Source organism: Pseudophryne corroboree, chromosome 5 (genome assembly GCF_028390025.1).
Source record: "Pseudophryne corroboree isolate aPseCor3 chromosome 5, aPseCor3.hap2, whole genome shotgun sequence".
Taxonomy (NCBI): Eukaryota; Metazoa; Chordata; class Amphibia; order Anura; family Myobatrachidae; genus Pseudophryne; species Pseudophryne corroboree.
Window position 1 is genome coordinate 98,295,061 of NC_086448.1, and position 18,751 is coordinate 98,313,811.

At 44.3% G+C, this 18,751-nt stretch overlaps 1 protein-coding gene across 3 annotated transcripts in view; it reads left to right on the forward strand.

Moving 5' to 3' along the window:
- DBF4 (DBF4-CDC7 kinase regulatory subunit) overlaps positions 1-18,751 on the forward strand; it is a 43,804-nt gene that overhangs the window by 18,304 nt on the left and 6,749 nt on the right. For all 3 annotated transcript variants that reach the window (XM_063921489.1, XM_063921488.1, XM_063921486.1), the window contains exons 6-12: positions 3,209-3,278; positions 9,030-9,106; positions 9,548-9,578; positions 9,682-9,727; positions 10,997-11,122; positions 11,377-11,494; positions 11,898-12,022. In XM_063921489.1, coding sequence (XP_063777559.1) covers positions 3,209-3,278; positions 9,030-9,106; positions 9,548-9,578; positions 9,682-9,727; positions 10,997-11,122; positions 11,377-11,494; positions 11,898-12,022 — 593 coding nt within the window. The remainder of the gene's footprint in view (positions 1-3,208; positions 3,279-9,029; positions 9,107-9,547; positions 9,579-9,681; positions 9,728-10,996; positions 11,123-11,376; positions 11,495-11,897; positions 12,023-18,751) is intronic.

Here is an 18,751-nt window from a genome sequence, read left to right on the forward strand (position 1 = left end):
GGAAGCAGACTTCCTCAGCAGGCACGACCTCCACCCGGGAGAGTGGGAACTTCATCGGGAAGTTTTCCGCATGATTGTGAACCGTTGGGAAAGACCAAAGGTGGACATGATGGCGTCCCGCCCGAACAAAAAATGGGACAGGTATTGCGCCAGGTCACGAGACCTTCAGGCGATAGCTGTGGACGTCCTGGTAACACCGTGGGTGTAACAGTCGGTGTATGTGTTCCCTCCTCTGCTTCTCATAACCAAGGTATTGAGAATTATAAGACATAGAGGAGTAAGAACTATACTCGTGGCTCCGGATTGGCCAAGAGGGACTTGGTAACCGGAACTTCAAGAGATGCTCACAGAGGACTAATGGCCTCGGGAGCTAAGAAGGGATTTGCTTTCAGCAAGTACCATGTCTGTTCCAAGAGGAACCGTGGCATCGGCCTTTAAGAAAGGACCTGCTCCAGCAGGGACCTTGTCTGTTCCAAGACTTACCGCGACTGCGTTTGACGGCATGGCGGTTTGAACGCCGGATCCTAAGGGAAAAGGCATTCCGGAAGAGGTCATACCTACCCTGGTCAAAGCCAGGAAGGAGGTGACCGCACAACGTTATCACCACATGTGGTAAAAATATGTTGCGTGGGTGAGGCCAGGAAGGCCCCACGAAAAAATTTCAACTAGGTCGATTTCTGCACTTCCTGCAAACAGGAGTGTCTATGAGCCTCAAATTGGGGTCCATTAAGGTTCAAGTTTCGGCCCTATAGATTTTCTTCCAGAAAGAATTGGCTTCAGTTCCTGAAGTCCAGACGTTTGTCAAGGGAGTATTGCATATACAGCCCTTGTGTGCCTCCAGTGGCACCGTGGGATCTCAACGTAGTGTTGGGATTCCTCAAATCATATTGGTTTGAACCACTCAAATCTGTGGATTTGAAATATCTCACATGGAAAGTGACCATGCTGTTGGCCCTGGCCTCGGCCAGGCGATTGTCAAAATTGGCGGCTTTGTCTTACAAAAGCCCATATTTGATTTTCCATTCGGGACAGGGCAGAACTGCGGACTCGTCCCCAGTTTCTTCCTAAGGTGGTGTCAGCGTTTCACCTGAAACAACCTATTGTGGTGCCTGCGGCTACTAGGGACTTGGAGGACTCCAAGTTGCTAGACGTTGTCAGGGCCCTGAAAAAATATATATATATATATATATATATATATATATATATATATATATATATATATATATATATATATATATATATATATATATATATATATATATATATATATATATATATATATACACACACACATACATACATACATACATACATACATACATACATACATACATACATACATATATATATATATATATATATATATATATATATATATATATATACACATACATACATACATACATACATACATACATACATACATACATACATATATATATATATATATATATATATATATATATATATATATATATATATATATATATATATATATATATATAATATATAATTCCAGGACGGCTGGAGTCAGAAAGTCTGACTTGCTGTTTATATTGTAGGCACCCAAAAAGCTGGGTGCTCCTGCTTCTAAGCAGACTATTGCTCGTTGGATTTGTAGTACAATTCAGCTTGCACATTCTGTGGCAGGCCTGCCACAGCCAAAATCTGTAAATGCCCATTCCACAAGGAAGGTGGGCTCATCTTGGGCGGCTGCCCGAGGGGTCTCGGCTTTACAACTTTGCCGAGCAGCTACTTGGTCAGGGGCAAACACGTTTGCTAAATTCTACAAATTTGATACCCTGGCTGAGGAGGACCTGGAGTTCTCTCATTCGGTGCTGCAGAGTCATCCGCACTCTCCCGCCCGTTTGGGAGCTTTGGTATAATCCCCATGGTCCTGACGGAGTCCCCAGCATCCACTAGGACGTTAGAGAAAATAAGATTTTACTTACCGATAAATCTATTTCTCATAGTCCGTAGTGGATGCTGGGCGCCCATCCCAAGTGCGGATTGTCTGCATTACTTGTACATAGTTATTGTTACAAAAAAATCGGGTTATTATTGTTGTGAGCCATCTTTTTTAGAGGCTACTTCATTGTTATCATACTGTTAACTGGGTTCAAATCACAAGTTGTACGGTGTGATTGGTGTGGCTGGTATGAGTCTTACCCGGGATTCAAGATCCTTCCTTATTGTGTACGCTCGTCCGGGCACAGTACCTAACTGAGGCTTGGAGGAGGGTCGTGGGGGGAGGAGCCAGTGCACACCATGTGATCCTAAAAGCTTGCTTTTGTGCCCTGTCTCCTGCGGAGCCGCTATTCCCCATGGTCCTGACGGAGTCCCCAGCATCCACTACGGACTATGAGAAATAGATTTATCGGTAAGTAAAATCTTATTATCATGGTGATGGGACCCAAGTCTAAGCACAGAATGTATTTGTTTCATATACACCTTATACACACAACCTGAAGGTCATTTTAGCCAATATTTTTTATAACTTTGTGCATTAAACAAAGTGTGTACATTCACACAATTCATTTATGTTTCTTATACACCTTATACACACAGCCTGAAGGTCATTTAATACAATATTTTTAATAACTTTGTGTATTAAACAAGGTTTGTGTACATTGAGCCATCAAAAAACAAAAGTTTCACTATCTCACTCTCACTCAAAAAAGTCCGTATTTCGGAATATTCCGTATTTCGGATATTTGGATATGGGATACTTAACCTGTATACAAATGTCGCATATCGAATTACTCAGCTGATTATAGTGTGTGTGAATAAATATGAGCAGGGGCAGATTTTGCTTCTGGCATGCTTAAGTGAAAAATCTTTAATGCAAATAAACAACAAAGACATGCGTCCTTTTATTAATATTGTTCCATATGAAGCTGTAAGGAGACCTTGCCTAACGGATGTATCACCTCTCACCACACTCTGCGCCTGTATTTAGTTACTGACCTAGCTGTCCTAAGCGCAGTCCTCAAGGCACCCCTAACAGTCCAGGTTTTAAGGTTATCCATGGGTAGGAGCAGGTGACTTAATTAGTACCTCAGTTAGGTTAATTACACATCTGTGCACAAGCAGGGATATCCCTAAAACCTGGACTGCCTTGAGGCCCACGTTTGGGAACCACTGCCATATAGTAATTGATACCTTGTAAGCATAACATTTTAATTTGTTTTTTTGTTATGTTAAACAGAAAATACTGCAAAAAAACAGCATATTGGCTAATGCATTGAACTGGGGAGTCAGAATTCTACACGTGGAAGGTAAGAATTTATATTTTTTATGATTTGTATACACACGCTATATTTACCTTTTTTATGATTTTTAAATACTTTTTTTTTTAGAGAGCAATATAGATTTTCTTTTTCTTTATTTTAAAGAATATAGAACTTTAATAAAAATAAAATAATTTTTTTTTCTCCTTAAAAAAGGGTATGTCATACCGCTTTCAGATCGCTAATGCCGGGTCACACTCAGGAATTGTAAACGGGTCCTTCCTGGGTGCTACCCGGCATTGGACCCTGAGAACTGGCTTCCCAACCAGGCATATTGCCGGGTTGGGTTGTCATTGGGGGCGAAGGCGGCGCTAGGAGATGAGATCATCTCTGCACCGCCTCTTCCTGTGCTGTGAACGGGTACCGGGTCGCATCGACCTGGGAAACCTGTTCACACTGCACCTGACACTGTAATAGCCCGGGAATAACCCTTCTTTCTTCCTGGGTTGAATTACTGGGTCAGACGACCCAGGTATTCTAGACTGACCCTTTCACACTGCACAGCGACCTGCGTCCACCCAGCAATGTACCGTGTCGATACCAGGTTATTTGTGCGGTGTGAAAGCGGTATTAGATGGTTTAGTGGACCCAGATCTATTCTTATGGTATAATGACTTTCTGCTTTACACTGTGGTGGGTTTCATGTTATTGCAGTGAGTTTGTTTTATATTATGCGGTTTTGTTACAGGTTTATTTGTGGTTGGAAGTTTTTATGCTTTATTTACGATAGTAACCAGACATTTATCTTTTGGTTTCCTTATCTTTTATCTGTCTTGTGCAAATTGGTTTGTTATAAATTACTACACTGTGCATGTATTTAATGCCGTATGAATATATTTAATGTTTGATTTCCTGCATGTTTTTATTAAGTGCTGTTCCATTAACGTAGGAAAGTGTTGGCACTGCAAGAACGGCTGTCAAAATACACCGGAATGAAACTAGGATTTTGTTGTAATTATCTTTCACGTAAAATTGTATTTTCTTGAACATTCATTTTGGAGTCCTTGAAAAAGTGGGTTATAGAGTTTGGTGAAAGGAGCTTGAGTAATTTAAAACTTACTGGCAGATGTATATGCTCGTCCTCCTCTACAACACTAGTGGCTGTCTTGGACTACAGTTTTCTCTAGTGCCAGCAGGAGCTGTGCAATTTTGCTCAGGATGCCTGGAGCAGGCTACAGTGGTGCCATGATTGGCACGTCCTGCCATAAGCCTGCTCCCAGAATGAGCTGGCCACTGCAGGTAGTGACCTGGATCTCCATGCCTTCTGTGGCCATAGGTTAAGTTGGACTTTAGCTGCTGTTCAGTAGTGCCAGAGGGGTGGATTCAGTTGCTGGATGCTTTCTGTGGCAGCACTGAACTACGCCATATCTGGAAACGACCAGCAGCAGAATCTCCTACTCTCCCCACCCTATCTGTCCTCTCCTCTACAGGGATGTAGTAGTGAAGTGTATTGGAGTGCTGATTTTCTGTGTGCTCTTTCCTGTTTCTGGTCTTTGGTGGGGTTTTTTTTTTTTTTTTTTTTCCAGCTCTGGAATGTCCTGGGTTCTTTGACTGCGGTTGTACTGTTTATGTCTGGGAAAGGGAATATGTTCAGGGACAAGTCTGGTGGAGAACAGTGGTAAACCAGTCTTTATTGCTTGTCAAGATGTTCTTCCAAATTCTCATTCCAAGTGTGCAATGGATGCATTTTGAGTAGTATGAGAGACAATGTTTCAGAAACCAACTTTGCTGAGAAGGTGGAGCCAGCCAGGAACTGACATGGATTCTAACCTGAAGCTTTGAGTGGATGACCTGGTGCAGGTCGTCGAGTAGACACTAGAGATCAAGGACATCAAAGAATCGGAGATAATGGCATTTCATTGTTTAAAAGGAAGAGTGAATCATCTCTATGTCCACTTGTTCAATGAAGTGTGAACTAAGCCTGATAAGACTTCAGGTATCCCGCAGATTGGAGCCCTTCTATGATCTCTTTAGCGACGTTACAGTAGAATGGGAATCCTCACATATGTTGGATGTTCCAATAACTCGCCTATTTAAGACCACCATTCTGATTCTGAACACCATTACCTTAAGTAATAAAACTGATAGGAAAATTGAGACGTGGTCGAAACAATTGGTGGATGATCAGGAAACTGACAGACCAAATTGGATTTGTAAACTCTGGTGAAGCATATCTGTGAGGCTTCGTGGAATCTGGGGTTTGATCTGGGAGTCTTTGGAGCAAGAACCACAGTTTCTACATTCTGTTACTTCTGGCTTTGTGCTTAGGAGGCACACAATGAGTACAAGAGAATTATTGAACACCTTTTATTTTTTAGAGTGTCCTGTATGATCCAGAATTGTGTAAAATGTCTCTTGCTACATAGGGAAATAGTTATTTCCTCCCTATTAGTGCCTCTAGACCTAATCTTCGTACAGGAAAGCAAGAGTTAGACCACCAGTGGAGTCAGTTCTCTAGCTCACCATGGAAGGCCGTAGAGAGGTAATTTGGATTAGACAGCAAAACATCCTTCTAACCCATCTGACAAGCAGAGTTGTGGGCATACTGTTCAACTTGGTTATCCATTTGAACTGGGTTCTCTCAGGACCAGTAGTTTGAGTGAACCACTTGGTTGAGAAGTACTGTAAGTCAGACATGCAACATGAATATCTTTAAGTTTTTGCCAAGGCTCTTGTTTTTACCATGCAGTATTTGCTTGCAGGATAATTAGTATTTTCAGTCTTAGAACAGCAGAAAGGGTTGTTTTTGCTGAAATCTTTTTCTGGGCCAGAAATGAAATTATTCCTTTCAACTAATTTATTAGCCAGAAATCTCACTATATGTGCTGTTGATGGTGGATACATTTAAGATGAAGCCATTGAGGTTAGTCATTAACAGAATTGAACCAGAAGAGTTAACAATATCCATGGACATTTACTTGTTACAATCTGGGATGTACAACAGTTCCTTCAACGATATACCGTTGAGTTCTGGGAAAGCTGAGGGTGTTTACAAGGATCATGGTAGCAGTGGCTGCAATTCTCTGATCCAGGAGGAGATAGTCATCCCTAGCTGTAGGCTAGAGTGAATTCCCTGGCTTTCTAATGATTCTGCAGGCCGCAATCCAGTATCTGACTGAATTCTCCATTTTGAAGATGTAACGAGACTTTTTTTCCCAAGTGGATGATCTTCCTGTGTTTAAATTTGGATAAAAACGAGCACGGGATGTTTTTACCAGAGGACAAGATCCTCTTGCTATAAAGACTGGTGAATTCCCTATTAGCTTGTATACAGTTGTAGGTTGATCTTTGTATGAAGGTCCTAGAAAGATAGTGTCTAATTTCCAAGCAGTACAGTTTCACTTGAGGGTGTTCCAGTCCAAATTCAATAGCACTCGACCAGATAGCTCTTTAGAACCCTTGAGTGTGTACATCCCTTACTGTGAAGACAACCTAAACATGGGTTGCCAGTATTGCATCTGTGACCGGACAATAGTGACATCTGAGGACAACATTCAGGGCTGAATGGCTACCACTCGTCGGACCTGTTTACAGTTTATTTGGGCTCTAGAGGAGTTAATGCTCCAGGTAAACATTCTGGAGCTCAAAGTCGTTTCCGTGCTCTCCTAGGCGGACCACAGCTCTCACTATGGGGGGGGCCCATCAAGGTCTATTTAAATAATACCATGTCCATGACATTACATCACCAAGGGGGCTCCAAGAGTACTTGGTCAAGAGAGGGACTCGTGGGATAATGTGTTGGGCAGAACAAATCTTTCCATCCATTGCAGAAGGTTGCATCCCTGTGGTTTTTCAATGAGAAGCGAACAAACCCTTCATCCCAGGATTGGTCCCTTCATCCGGAGGTCCTTCAACCAGTGGTGGCAACCATATTTTAGTATGTCTGCATCACGGGTTAATAACACAGTGGTTTATTTCTTCCCCAGGATGAGGAATCTGCCGGCCTATTTCTCAAAGAAGCTATGTCTTTTTCCTTTGACCTCACATCGTATTTACCTGTTCTCACCAATAGCGATACTTCCGCAGGGGCTTATGAAGAGAGGAAGATCTTACATGATTCTGGTAGCCCAAGATTGGGCCAAGAAGGTCTCTGTACACAGACATTCTGAACATGGCAGAGCCCTGTGAGGTGTTTGTGTCCAAGATCCAATCACTTACGTCTGATTTCCTTTCATCACCTCTTCTTTGGTTAAACCTGTTAACCGCTATTCAAGCAGGATTTCCCGGAAGAGAGTTTCAAACTCTGATTTATTTGAAGTTTATATCTCGGCGCTCTGTTTACTCTCAGAAAACATGCCACACTTCAATTCAAGTGCAGACCTTGTTTCATGATGATGCCTGTGCAAGTTGCCGCAGCTTCTCTCTAACCTTTTGAATTTGACACGTTAAAGTTTCTTACCTGGAAGGCTACCATCCTGTTGACTATACCCACGGATAAGAGAGTTTTGACATTAGGGCTTTGTCTTGTAAGGTCTCTCTTCCTCATCTTCCATGATAACAGAGCACAGGTTTGGCTGTCCGGAAGGTTTGGTTCTAATTTCCATCTAAATCAGGACATTGTGGTGCTGGCCCTAGATTAGGATATGTCTACAGAAGAGTGTTCACTTCCATCTCTGGATGTTGTAAACAGCATTGTGAATTTAGGTCTGTAAAACTTGGGAATTACACGGAATGAATGACTTGTTGGCTCGTTTGATGACCACTGGAGAGGCTGGCCAGCTTCTAAACTGACTTGTAACAATGGGTTATTTTGGTAACTGCTGTGTGTACCTGGTGTAGCGTTGGTAATTGCGTAAGCAAAGAAATATACACTGCACCCAGACAAAGCACTTAGATAAGAATTCTTATCTATCTGTGGGCACGCAATAAAAAATAAAACCTTAATCATTACAGGTTGAGTATCCCTTATCCAGTATTCAAAATCACACATTTTTGGTTCCCCTAATGAGATAATGATGCATATATATGTATATTATATATCTATATAATATATCTATTATCTCAGTAGGGGACCCAAAAATGCCCAGATACAAGCTAAGTATATAAACTAACAGATCACCCCAGCTGTCAGTTTAATTTGTCATTGTGTAGCTGTATATGGAGAATTCACATAAATAATGGCAGACCATATATAATTGAGATTTCATTTGTTGATAGTATCAGTGAGAAAACTGTATAGATTTGGAACAGATTGTCCCTTAGATTGTCATAAAGCAGAATAAAATCAACTGTCTCTACCCCTTAGGAAGTTGGAGCTTTGCGAATATACTTGTATCATCTTCCTTGCATAAGACGTACAGTATAACCTCCTGGTTCTTTGTGACACACGAGTTGATGAAAACAGAATAATATCATCCGTTAGTATCTTGTGTACACATATATATGCTATAATAAAACGGCAATATACTTATAATAATGTGGTGGACAGGAAGTCCTTTTTGTTTTCTTACAAAGAGTTGCTCTTTATATATCCATGTCCTTCTGTGTTTGTTATATAGAACTAGGTAGCAGTCATATAAACGTATCTTTTTAAGGTGCAATTTCTGGTCGAAATATTCTGGCCTGCAGACACCACATGTATAATTATCACACAATGCCCACATGTATACTTACACTAAACAGAATGTTCTATGTGTATAAAGGTTTCTTTGTTCCTTCAGATGCCCAAAATCCAACATTGATAAGTAATCACTACTGATGACTCTGTTAAAATAATAATTGTTTTTGTGTATGTTCCAGAGGCAAAAATCTATATAGAACAAAAGAAGAGATCTCTGCAACAGGTTAAACAATCAGAGGCCTCTGCCAAGCCTGTGGTAAATTTACTGGCACTATTATTTATATACACACTTTTTTTTTCTTCCCCCAAGTTAAGTTTTATATGGTAACCTGAATAGGTAAACACAAAACACTTCTTTTCTTTTTTCAATTGTATTTCTTTTGCATTTTAATAGCTTTTATGGGAAATCGTAGACTATCCCTGGAAAAACCTAAGTAATTCGCCAAGTAACACAATCAATCTCAACGTCACCAGTCTTCATTAATCCTTCTCCTTTTGAGAATGCTGAAGTATAAATCAAAGCGGTACAATGAAATTGTGACTTTAAAAGAAACTAATGTAGAGTATGCTGTATACTTTGAGCCACTTTAACATAATTTTGTTTTTTGTGTTTTGTCCACCATATAAATTGTTTTTAGCCTGTTTCTTTAGTATCTGTTTATTCAACCTCATTTGTAATTAAATATTTTTACTAAAGGTCAAACGTCCGGTGCGACGCAAAGTGAAAGGTCAGTGCCTTTTGTACTTTAATAATTTTTGTGATAAGTGTTTAAAATGAAAAGTGTAAGTGGTTTGATTATTAAATAATTAATCTTATATTTATTTTTTTAGCACAGAAATTATCGAGTCCATTTATTAAGGTGGAAGACAGCAGCTGGTGCGTGTTTCTCACATACCCCGCAATGTCTAATCTTTAAGCATCTTTGAAGTATTGTAATGTCTGTCTGGGTACAGGTTGTTGGGTCGACCACTGAAGGTCGACATGAACATTAGGTCGACATGTACTAGGCCGACATGTGAACAGGTCGACATGAGTTTTTGGACCTTTTTTGGTGTCGTTTTAATCGTAAAATGACGGGAAACCCCAGTTAGTGCATAGTGTCCCCTTGCATGGCTCGCTTCGGGCAAGGTGCTTCACTCCACTACTGCTTCGCTCGGCACAGATTACCGTTCCAATCGTAGTCCACGTGGATCGTCAAGTATGGAAAAAGAAAAAATGAAAAACTCATGTCGACCTTTTGACCTGTCGACCTAATGACCATGTCGTCCTTCAGTGGTCGACGTAATAGCTGTTGACCTAAGCCTTGTCGATCTAACGACCGTAATCCCGTCTGTTTTATGGTTTCCGACAGTTTTATTTTTTTATTCTTTTTCTTTCCTGTTCATCAGTGCGTCTCCTTTTTTCTTAGCTGTCTTTATCTAAAGTATGGCTGCCAGTCGCAGACATGTTCTGCGCATGTCATGTGAAGCCCTTAGTGGGGAAGATTTTACAGTGCACATAGGGCCTGATTCGGGTCCAGTCGCTGTGTGGGCAGTCATGCCATGTACCAATGTTTGGTACATTGCACATGTGCAGTACGGGTTGTGCATCGGCGGATGGAGTACAGCTGCAGGCGTCAGATGATTGACAGTCTGTAGCCATTTGGGGGTGGCAGAGGTCTATGCCGAGGCCAGGGTCTCGCCTCAGTGATGGAGCTGCAGCGATCAGTCTAAGTAACCTCATAGGCTACTCAGCTGGCCGATGGTATCACAGGTAATCCGATGCTGCATCCTTGGACTCCGCAGAGGATCACACTGCATTACCATATCTGATCATCGCTGCTGCTTGGAAGTAATCAGCAGCAATGCTCCTTCCATTCACATTCACATCAACCCCATGGCCAAGAGGGGTTTTAAAGCCCACTCTGCTCACTATATCATGTGACTGGTTGCCATAGTAGCCAGTGACACTGCACAATGTAAAATCATTAATAGTTTCCTGTAGAAACAAACCATAGAGTTGATGAATATCTGTGTTTCTGTATAGCCTGCCACACTTATTTTTACAACTTTGTGTTGTTTTTCAGCACTTTCTTGTATGTTTTATTAATCACACAGTGCAGTATGTTGCTGCAATAGTAACACAGACCTCATATTTCCTTTGCAGCCAGTACAGACCCCTCTATCTGGTGCCACCACACTTCCGGTCTTTTCAGTCGCCCATCTCGAAGCCATGCTATTCGGTGGATAAGAAAGCTGTTGCCGCTCCGAAAGAGACTGACAAAAAGCAGAGGTCTGTATTGCTTCAGTGCACAGGGTTTCCTTTTTGTTTAAAAAAAAAAAAAACATTAATAGTATGGGAGAATTCAGTAAATAGCTCTATAATGTAGGCGTAACACTTTTGCTGCTGACTGTGTGACGTCCGTTAAGTGGCCCTTTTAAAGGAAGCCTTTTCTTTGCAGTCTGTTTTCAGTTATTTTGGTTAATGTGGCTTAGATGGCATGGAATATGTTCTAGCTGTATTCATTGTGTCTGTTATACCTGCAGTGTCCATAAGACTTGGCATGGGCAGGACGGTGGGAATAATTCACACTTTAAAGTGAGGGAAGAGAAGAAACGCGGATACTGCGAGTGCTGCCTTCAGAAGTATGATGACCTGGACGCTGTAAGTACTGTACGCCCTATCGTATGTATTAATAAGCAAGAAGAGAACAGTGTATTAAGGAGCAGGGGGTGTTCTAGCTGTTACTGTGTCTTCTAGGCAGGATATATATCTGCAGCATTAGTTACAACGCACTGGTCAGGATCTACCAAATGGAACATTTCCCTATCTACAACCTTTCTCCCCTGTGACCCATTAATACACTCGTATCACATCTTTTCACTATACCTTTAATGTACTAGATACTTTTCCATTAAGACTGCATACATAATGGCGGTGTTACTTGATGTAGTGACCGGAGTAAAAGTTGCACATGCGGGTCCTGGTCTGTCTAACTGACCATAACAGTTACTCTGTCTGTCTTTTATTCCCAAACGCATGTCTGTTCCTTCTCTCCATACTGCAGCATCTTGTAAGTCAGCAGCACAAGACCTATGCACAAGGCCCATATTATCAGGATGTGGATAATCTCATCTCTTCATTTGAGTTTGACTTTGTGGACTGGTCACAATGCAGACAAGACGCAAACAGGTATCCTGTTTCTTTCCTCTGTTAATCTAGTTACACAAAAATATTATGAAATGTGGTTTCTAATAAACGTAGTATTTATTGTGTCTACAAGAAGGGTTTTGGAAGTGGGCTAACCTATTTGTAAGTCAGCATACTTGTATCTTCATCGCGTCCAGCCTTCCTTCCTGCCCGAGGTTTCATCCATGATATAGTTCTCCCATCTTTGGGACAACATATAGCCTTGGGCAGTAGAGAATCATTTATCTCTTTGGATGAGGTTAGAGCTGTAAGAGATTAACAGGTTCCTTGCATAAAATGGATGGTCTCTTGGTCTTTTTTGACACACATACAATATAGGGTGGACAGTAGCAAAATAGCCTGTCCAGATGGTTTATCAGTAACCTGAAACAGGGTTGTATCTTGGTCATGGCTCCAGTTCCTGATAACACTGTGGCCAACTCTACTAGATCTTCCAGGTCCTTCTTGACAGTGCACCTCAGTAGAACAGTTGTGTAGCGCTGATTCCTGGTCCACCATCTATGTGTTTTACCAAAGTTTGTATAAGGATTACCGTTTTGGGTGGAATACTGTTTTCCTCTTTACCTGAACTTACCCTCCCCTAAGGACAGCTTTGGAATGTCCCCGAGGTAACAATGGCCCCCTGATAGAATGAATTCGATTTTTATTTCTCTGACGTCCTAGTGGATGCTGGGAACTCCGTAAGGACCATGGGGGATAGCGGCTCCGCAGGAGACTGGGCACAAAAGTAAAAGCTTTAGGACTACCTGGTGTGCACTGGCTCCTCCCCCTATGACCCTCCTCCAAGCCTCAGTTAGATTTTTGTGCCCTGCCGAGAAGGGTGCACACTAGGGGCTCTCCTGAGCTTCTTAGTGAAAAGTTTAGTTTTAGGTTTTTTATTTTCAGTGAGACCTGCTGGCAACAGGCTCACTGCATCGAGGGACTAAGGGGAGAAGAAGCGAACTCACCTGCGTGCAGAGTGGATTGGGCTTCTTAGGCTACTGGACACCATTAGCTCCAGACGGACCGAACACAGGCCCAGCCTCGGAGCTCGGTCCCGGAGCCGCGCCGCCGGCCCCCTTACAGAGCCAAAAGCAAGAAAAAGTCCGGAAAAATCTGCGGCAGAAGACATCAGTCTTCAACGAGGTAGCGCACAGCACTGCAGCTGTGCGCCATTGTTACTCAGGCACACTTCACACTCCGGTCACTGAGGGTGCAAGGCACTAGGGGGGGGCGCCCTGAGCAGCAATGTAAAACACCTTGGCTGGCATAAATACACCACATATAACCCTCAGGGCTATATGGGTGTATTTCTCTGTCCTCCATCTGGGGGACGCTGCGCCGTTACTTGTGGGTTAGAGGTGTGTGGTAGTGGAGTTTGGCACAGAACTATCAAAAGCTGACTCCTCCCCCCTCTAACCCCTCCCATCTCCTTCCTGCTCAGCCCTGTTCAGTTTTAGTTTTGTGCCTGTGGGGTACAGACACAGTTTTTATTTCTCTTTAGATTTTTTTTTTTCCACAAATACCTAGTCCCTGTTTACAGGTGACGGGTATAACAGTGGAAGGGGTTAGTATCCCATTCCAGACTGCTGCATGGAGGCCACTATACCTTGGTCACTGGGGCCTTCAGAGAGAGAGAGAGAGAAGAAAGCAGCATCAGGTACTGGACAGCCACAATCTGTCATTGACAGTATTGGGCTGTCCCTATTTTCCTATTACTAATGGACATTGCATTGTTCCCCCGCCGCTACCAGCACCCCCCCCTTCCCACCGGAGCGCGCGACCATCCACAGACAGCCCGGATGGCTGAACTGGGGTGGAATGTGATGTGGAGGACTGTGGTTAGGTCCGGGAGGGTGTTATTCACTCCCTGGACCGTGGCTGTGCTGCCGTGACAACCGCTCTGTGTAGCGGCGCACGGGAGCCGAACTTCCGGTTTTGACGGAGAGTGAGAGGAGTGACGTCAGGCGGGCAGAGCCGTCTTCCCGCTCAGCTCTGCCCGCGCGCGCGCTGCTGGTCACGGCGCCATCTTCTCTGCCTGCAGACAGGGGGACGCTGTGCTACGGAGGGGGATTACATACACAAAACCGCAAGTATAAAAGGGGGGGGGATCACAGTGTCTCCTCTAGTGCGGTGGGCTAAAGCAGCATGTTAACAGAAACATAAGCACATTCTCGTGGGTTTGAATCTCAGAGATATTTGTTAACAAACTTGGGGGACAGGACATAGTACACCAGAGTAAAGGATGACCAGCAAGCCAGAGAAACCTACAAAGGGAAAAACAACCTCAGTGGTTTATTTCTCATGTTCACAATGTGGCACAAAGCTGGCTAAGGGGAGTGCTGATGCAGGGACCCTCTGTACATCATGCTCGGGTGCACCAGCGGCAGATCAGCAGGCCAGATCCACAGATCAGTCAATGCCCCCTTGGGTCAAGGCCATGGTGGATGCAATTTCAGATTTGCGTCAGTCAAGGTCGGAAGCAGCTTTGGCCCAGACTCAGGTGGAACCGCTGTGGGCCCAGAATATGGGAAAGTGTCTCACTGATTTGACTCAGTCTGTAAATAAATTTGTAAATTCGGCCAGTAGTTCGGCGGCTTCTAAGCGAACGCAGCCGTTGCCCGCTATTGCATTTCCGGGAGAGGAGTTGGATACTCTGACATCTCCATTGGAAGAAGGGGAGGTAGATCCTGAATGGGACGAAAATTCGGCTTGGGAAGATGAGGATTTATCTACTAGTTCAGGTGTTAGGCTACTAATCGAAGCCATTCGTCAGACCCTTAATATTCAGGATGAGGCAGTAGCCGAGACTTCTTCCTCTTTCTTCAAACGACAGAAGAGACAGGTTACTGCCTTCCCTTCTTATTCGCACTTTGCGGATATTTTAAAAGAACCCTGGCTAAAACCGGATTCGCGTTTCCAAGCTCCTAAAAAGTTAAAATTTCTATATCCTTTTACAGAGGAGGATACAAAATTTTGGGAAACTGCCCCAAAGGTAGACGCTCCTATTTCGCATTTAGCAAAAGCTACGGTTATTCCGTCAGTACAGTCTGTGACTTTAAAAGACTCTACCGATAGGAAGATAGAAGCATTACTAAAATCTATGTTTTCCTTATCAGGTGTCTCTCTCCGTCCAGTTCTGGCGAGTGCCTGGGTGCTTAAAGCCGTTGATGAGTGGCTTGCACAGGTTGTATCTGGGATGCAGTCAGACGATCCGTCGGAGGCCATTCAATTAGCAGAACAGATTTCTGAGGCCCTTACTTACGTGGGTGAAGCCTTATTGGATTCGGTGGCGCTACAGTCCCGTGTTTCTGCCTTAACAGTATCCGCAAGACGATCTCTTTGGCTTAGGGTTTGGAATGCTGATTCGGACTCAAAGCAGACCTTGACGGCAGTTCCTTTTGAAGGCGAATTTCTCTTTGGATCAGAGTTAAAGAAGATAATTTCAGATACTACGGGAGGAAAGAGCCCTTTCCTTCCGTCTGCTCCTAACAAACCAAAACCTACAAGATTTCGGTCCTTTCGTACGCAGGGCAGAGGTAACTTCCAGTCCTTTCGACCCTTCTCCAGATTTCCACGGAGGGGATCATTCAGAGGTAGAGGAGCTCAGGCTACTCGCAGACCGGCCAGTAAGCCTGCCGACAAGCCTGAGGCATGACGCTTCGGGCCCTCTGGAGGGATCAATACAGGTTGGGGCTCGTTTACTTCACTTCAGGGAAGTGTGGCTCCTATCGAAACCAGATCGGTGGGTAATAGGGGTTATTTCCAGAGGATATATGTTGGATTTCGAAGAGACAGTCCCAACCCGACTATTTGTCACACCTCTCCCAGACGACCCCTCCAGACGTCAAGCTCTCCTTCAGGCAACAGCAACATTATTACAAAATGGAGTAATCCTTCCGGTCCCAGCTCCTCAGAGAGGTCGGGGCTTTTACTCGGGTCTTTTTCTCGTAGACAAGCCGGACGGTTCGTTTCAACCCATTCTAAATCTAAAAGCTCTCAATCCGTACCTTTCATCCCAAAAATTCAGGATGGAATCCATTCGCTCCATTATCGCAGCCATGGAGCCAGGGGAATATTTGGCTTCAATAGACATAAAGGACGCATACCTACATGTTCCAATTTGGACAGGACATCAATCCCTTCTGAGATTTGCAGTAGGTCCGTGGCATTTTCAGTTTCGGGCCCTTCCCTTTGGTCTCTCTACGGCTCCCCGGGTTTTTACGAAGGTCCTGGGTCATGTCGTCGCAGTTCTCCGTTGCAAAGGGGTCAACATCACCCCATACTTGGACGACCTGTTGATCAAGGCCCCGTCACCGGAGATTCTCACTCAGAACCTGCGTCTAACGATAGAGACTCTACAGTCGTTCGGGTGGATAATCAATTTTCCTAAGTCGTCTTTACTCCCGTCACAGAAAATGGTTTTTCTGGGTCTTCTATTCGACACCAACAGCCAGAAGGTGTTTCTTCCTACAGACAAGATTCAGGACTTACAAGCCAGAATCAGAACCCTGTTTAAAATTGCCGGCAGTGTCAGTCCTCAGATGCATGCAGGTACTGGGCAAGATGGTGTCCTCATTCGAGGCAGTTCCATACGCCAGATTCCACGCCCGACCTCTTCAAGCTCAGATTCTCCACTGTTGGACTCGGACGGATTCACGTCTCGAACTGCAGTTGATACGCTTGTCGATAAGAACTCGTCAGTCGCTCTACTGGTGGCTTCACAGTCACAATCTGAGGAAGGGTGCGCCGTTCACGGTCTGGTCTTGGATGATGGTAACCACGGACGCAAGCCTCAGCGGTTGGGGAGCAGTGTTCCAGACTCCTCATTTACAGGGGCGCTGGAGCAATCAAGAGTCAAAACTACAAATCAACATTCTGGAATTGAGAGCGATCCGGTATGCTCTCATTCGGATTCAGACCATGGTGCAGGGCCATCCAGTTCGGGTGCACTCCGACAATGCCACGGCAGTGGCTTACATCAACAAACAGGGAGGAACTCGCAGCTGGTCCGCAATGAGAGAGGTTGCTCAGATTCTCACGTGGGCGGAGCATTGGATTCCCGTGATTTCAGCAATTCACATTCCGGGAGTCGAAAACTGGGAAGCAGATTTTTTGAGTCGTCACACGATTCATCCGGGAGAATGGGAACTTCACCAGGAAGTGTTTCTTTCTCTAGTGGATCGCTGGGGAATGCCAGACATAGACCTGATGGCGTCACGCCTCAACAAAAAACTTCCGGTTTACGGATCAAGAACTCAGGATCCTCAAGCATTTCTGATCGATGCACTAACAGCTCCGTGGCAATTTCAGCTGGGTTACGTGTTCCCACCAATTCCACTGCTCCCACGTCTACTCCAACGCATTCGGCGAGAAGGCCTTGCAGTAATTCTGGTGGCTCCGGATTGGCCGCGCCGACAGTGGTACACTCTTCTAAGCAGCATGGTCGTCGGAGATCCCTTTCGCCTCCCTCTGCGACCAGATCTTCTTCTTCAAGGACCTTGTCGCCACCCAGATTTAAATCGGCTGGCTTTGACGGCTTGGTTCTTGAATCCAACATTCTGAAGGCAAAGGGTCTTTCTCGTGCGGTTGTTCAGACAATGATTCGGGCTAGAAAGCCGGTGACTTCTGGCATTTACCATAGAGTATGGCGTATTTACATTGCTTGGTGCGAGAAAAGGAACTTGACTCCGCATTTGTTTAGACTTCCTCGCCTGCTCTCCTTTCTCCAGGAGGGTCTTGACAAAGGTTTAAAACTTTCTTCCCTGAAGGGTCAGGTTTCGGCCTTGTCGGTCCTTTTTCAAAAGAAATTAGCAATCATCCCAGAGGTTCAAACATTCCTGCAGGGAGTACTTCGAATTCAACCACCTTTTGTTCCTCCGATTCCTCCCTGGGATTTAAACTTGGTACTTAAGGCTCTTCAAAAGTCTCCATTTGAACCTCTAGAATCTGTGGAACTACGTTATCTAACACAAAAAGTTGTTTTTCTTTTGGCGATTGCCTCAGCTAGACGAGTGTCTGAGTTGGCGGCTCTTTCTTGCAGGCCGCCCTTGTTAGTGTTTCATGAAAATCGGGTGGTGCTGCGGACAAAGCCTTCATTTCTTCCAAAGGTTGTTTCAGCATTCCATTTAAATCAGGACATCGTTCTTCCAGCTTTTAATCCGTCATCTTCTCAGGGGGAGGATTCCCATTTGGCTCTCTTGGATGTTGTTCGGGCCTTACGTATTTATTTGTCTCGCACGGAGTCTTTCCGTCGTACGGATTCCTTGCTGGTATTGATTGATGCTCCCAAACGAGGTTGGCCTGCCTCCCAGAACACTGTGGCCCGTTGGGTAACTTCGGCCATCAGACAGGCTTACGTGTCCTCAAACGTTTCGGTTCCTGACTCAATTAGGGCTCATTCGACTAGAGCAGTTGGAGCGTCTTGGGCTGTTCGCGGTGGTGCATCTGTTGAGCAACTATGCAGGGCGGCGACCTGGTCGTCAGTCCATACGTTCACAAAGTTTTACCGGTTTCATACTTTTGGTTTGGAGACTGCCTCTGTTGGGCGTCGTATTTTACAGACGGCTATGCCGTCAACGTCTCCCTCCTCTCATTAGCTTGCTTTGGGAAGTCCCACAAGTAACGGCGCAGCGTCCCCCAGATGGAGGACAGAGAAATTGGGATTTTTGTTTACTTACCGTAAAATCTCTTTCTCTGAGTCCATCTGGGGGACGCTGCGATCCCTCCCAT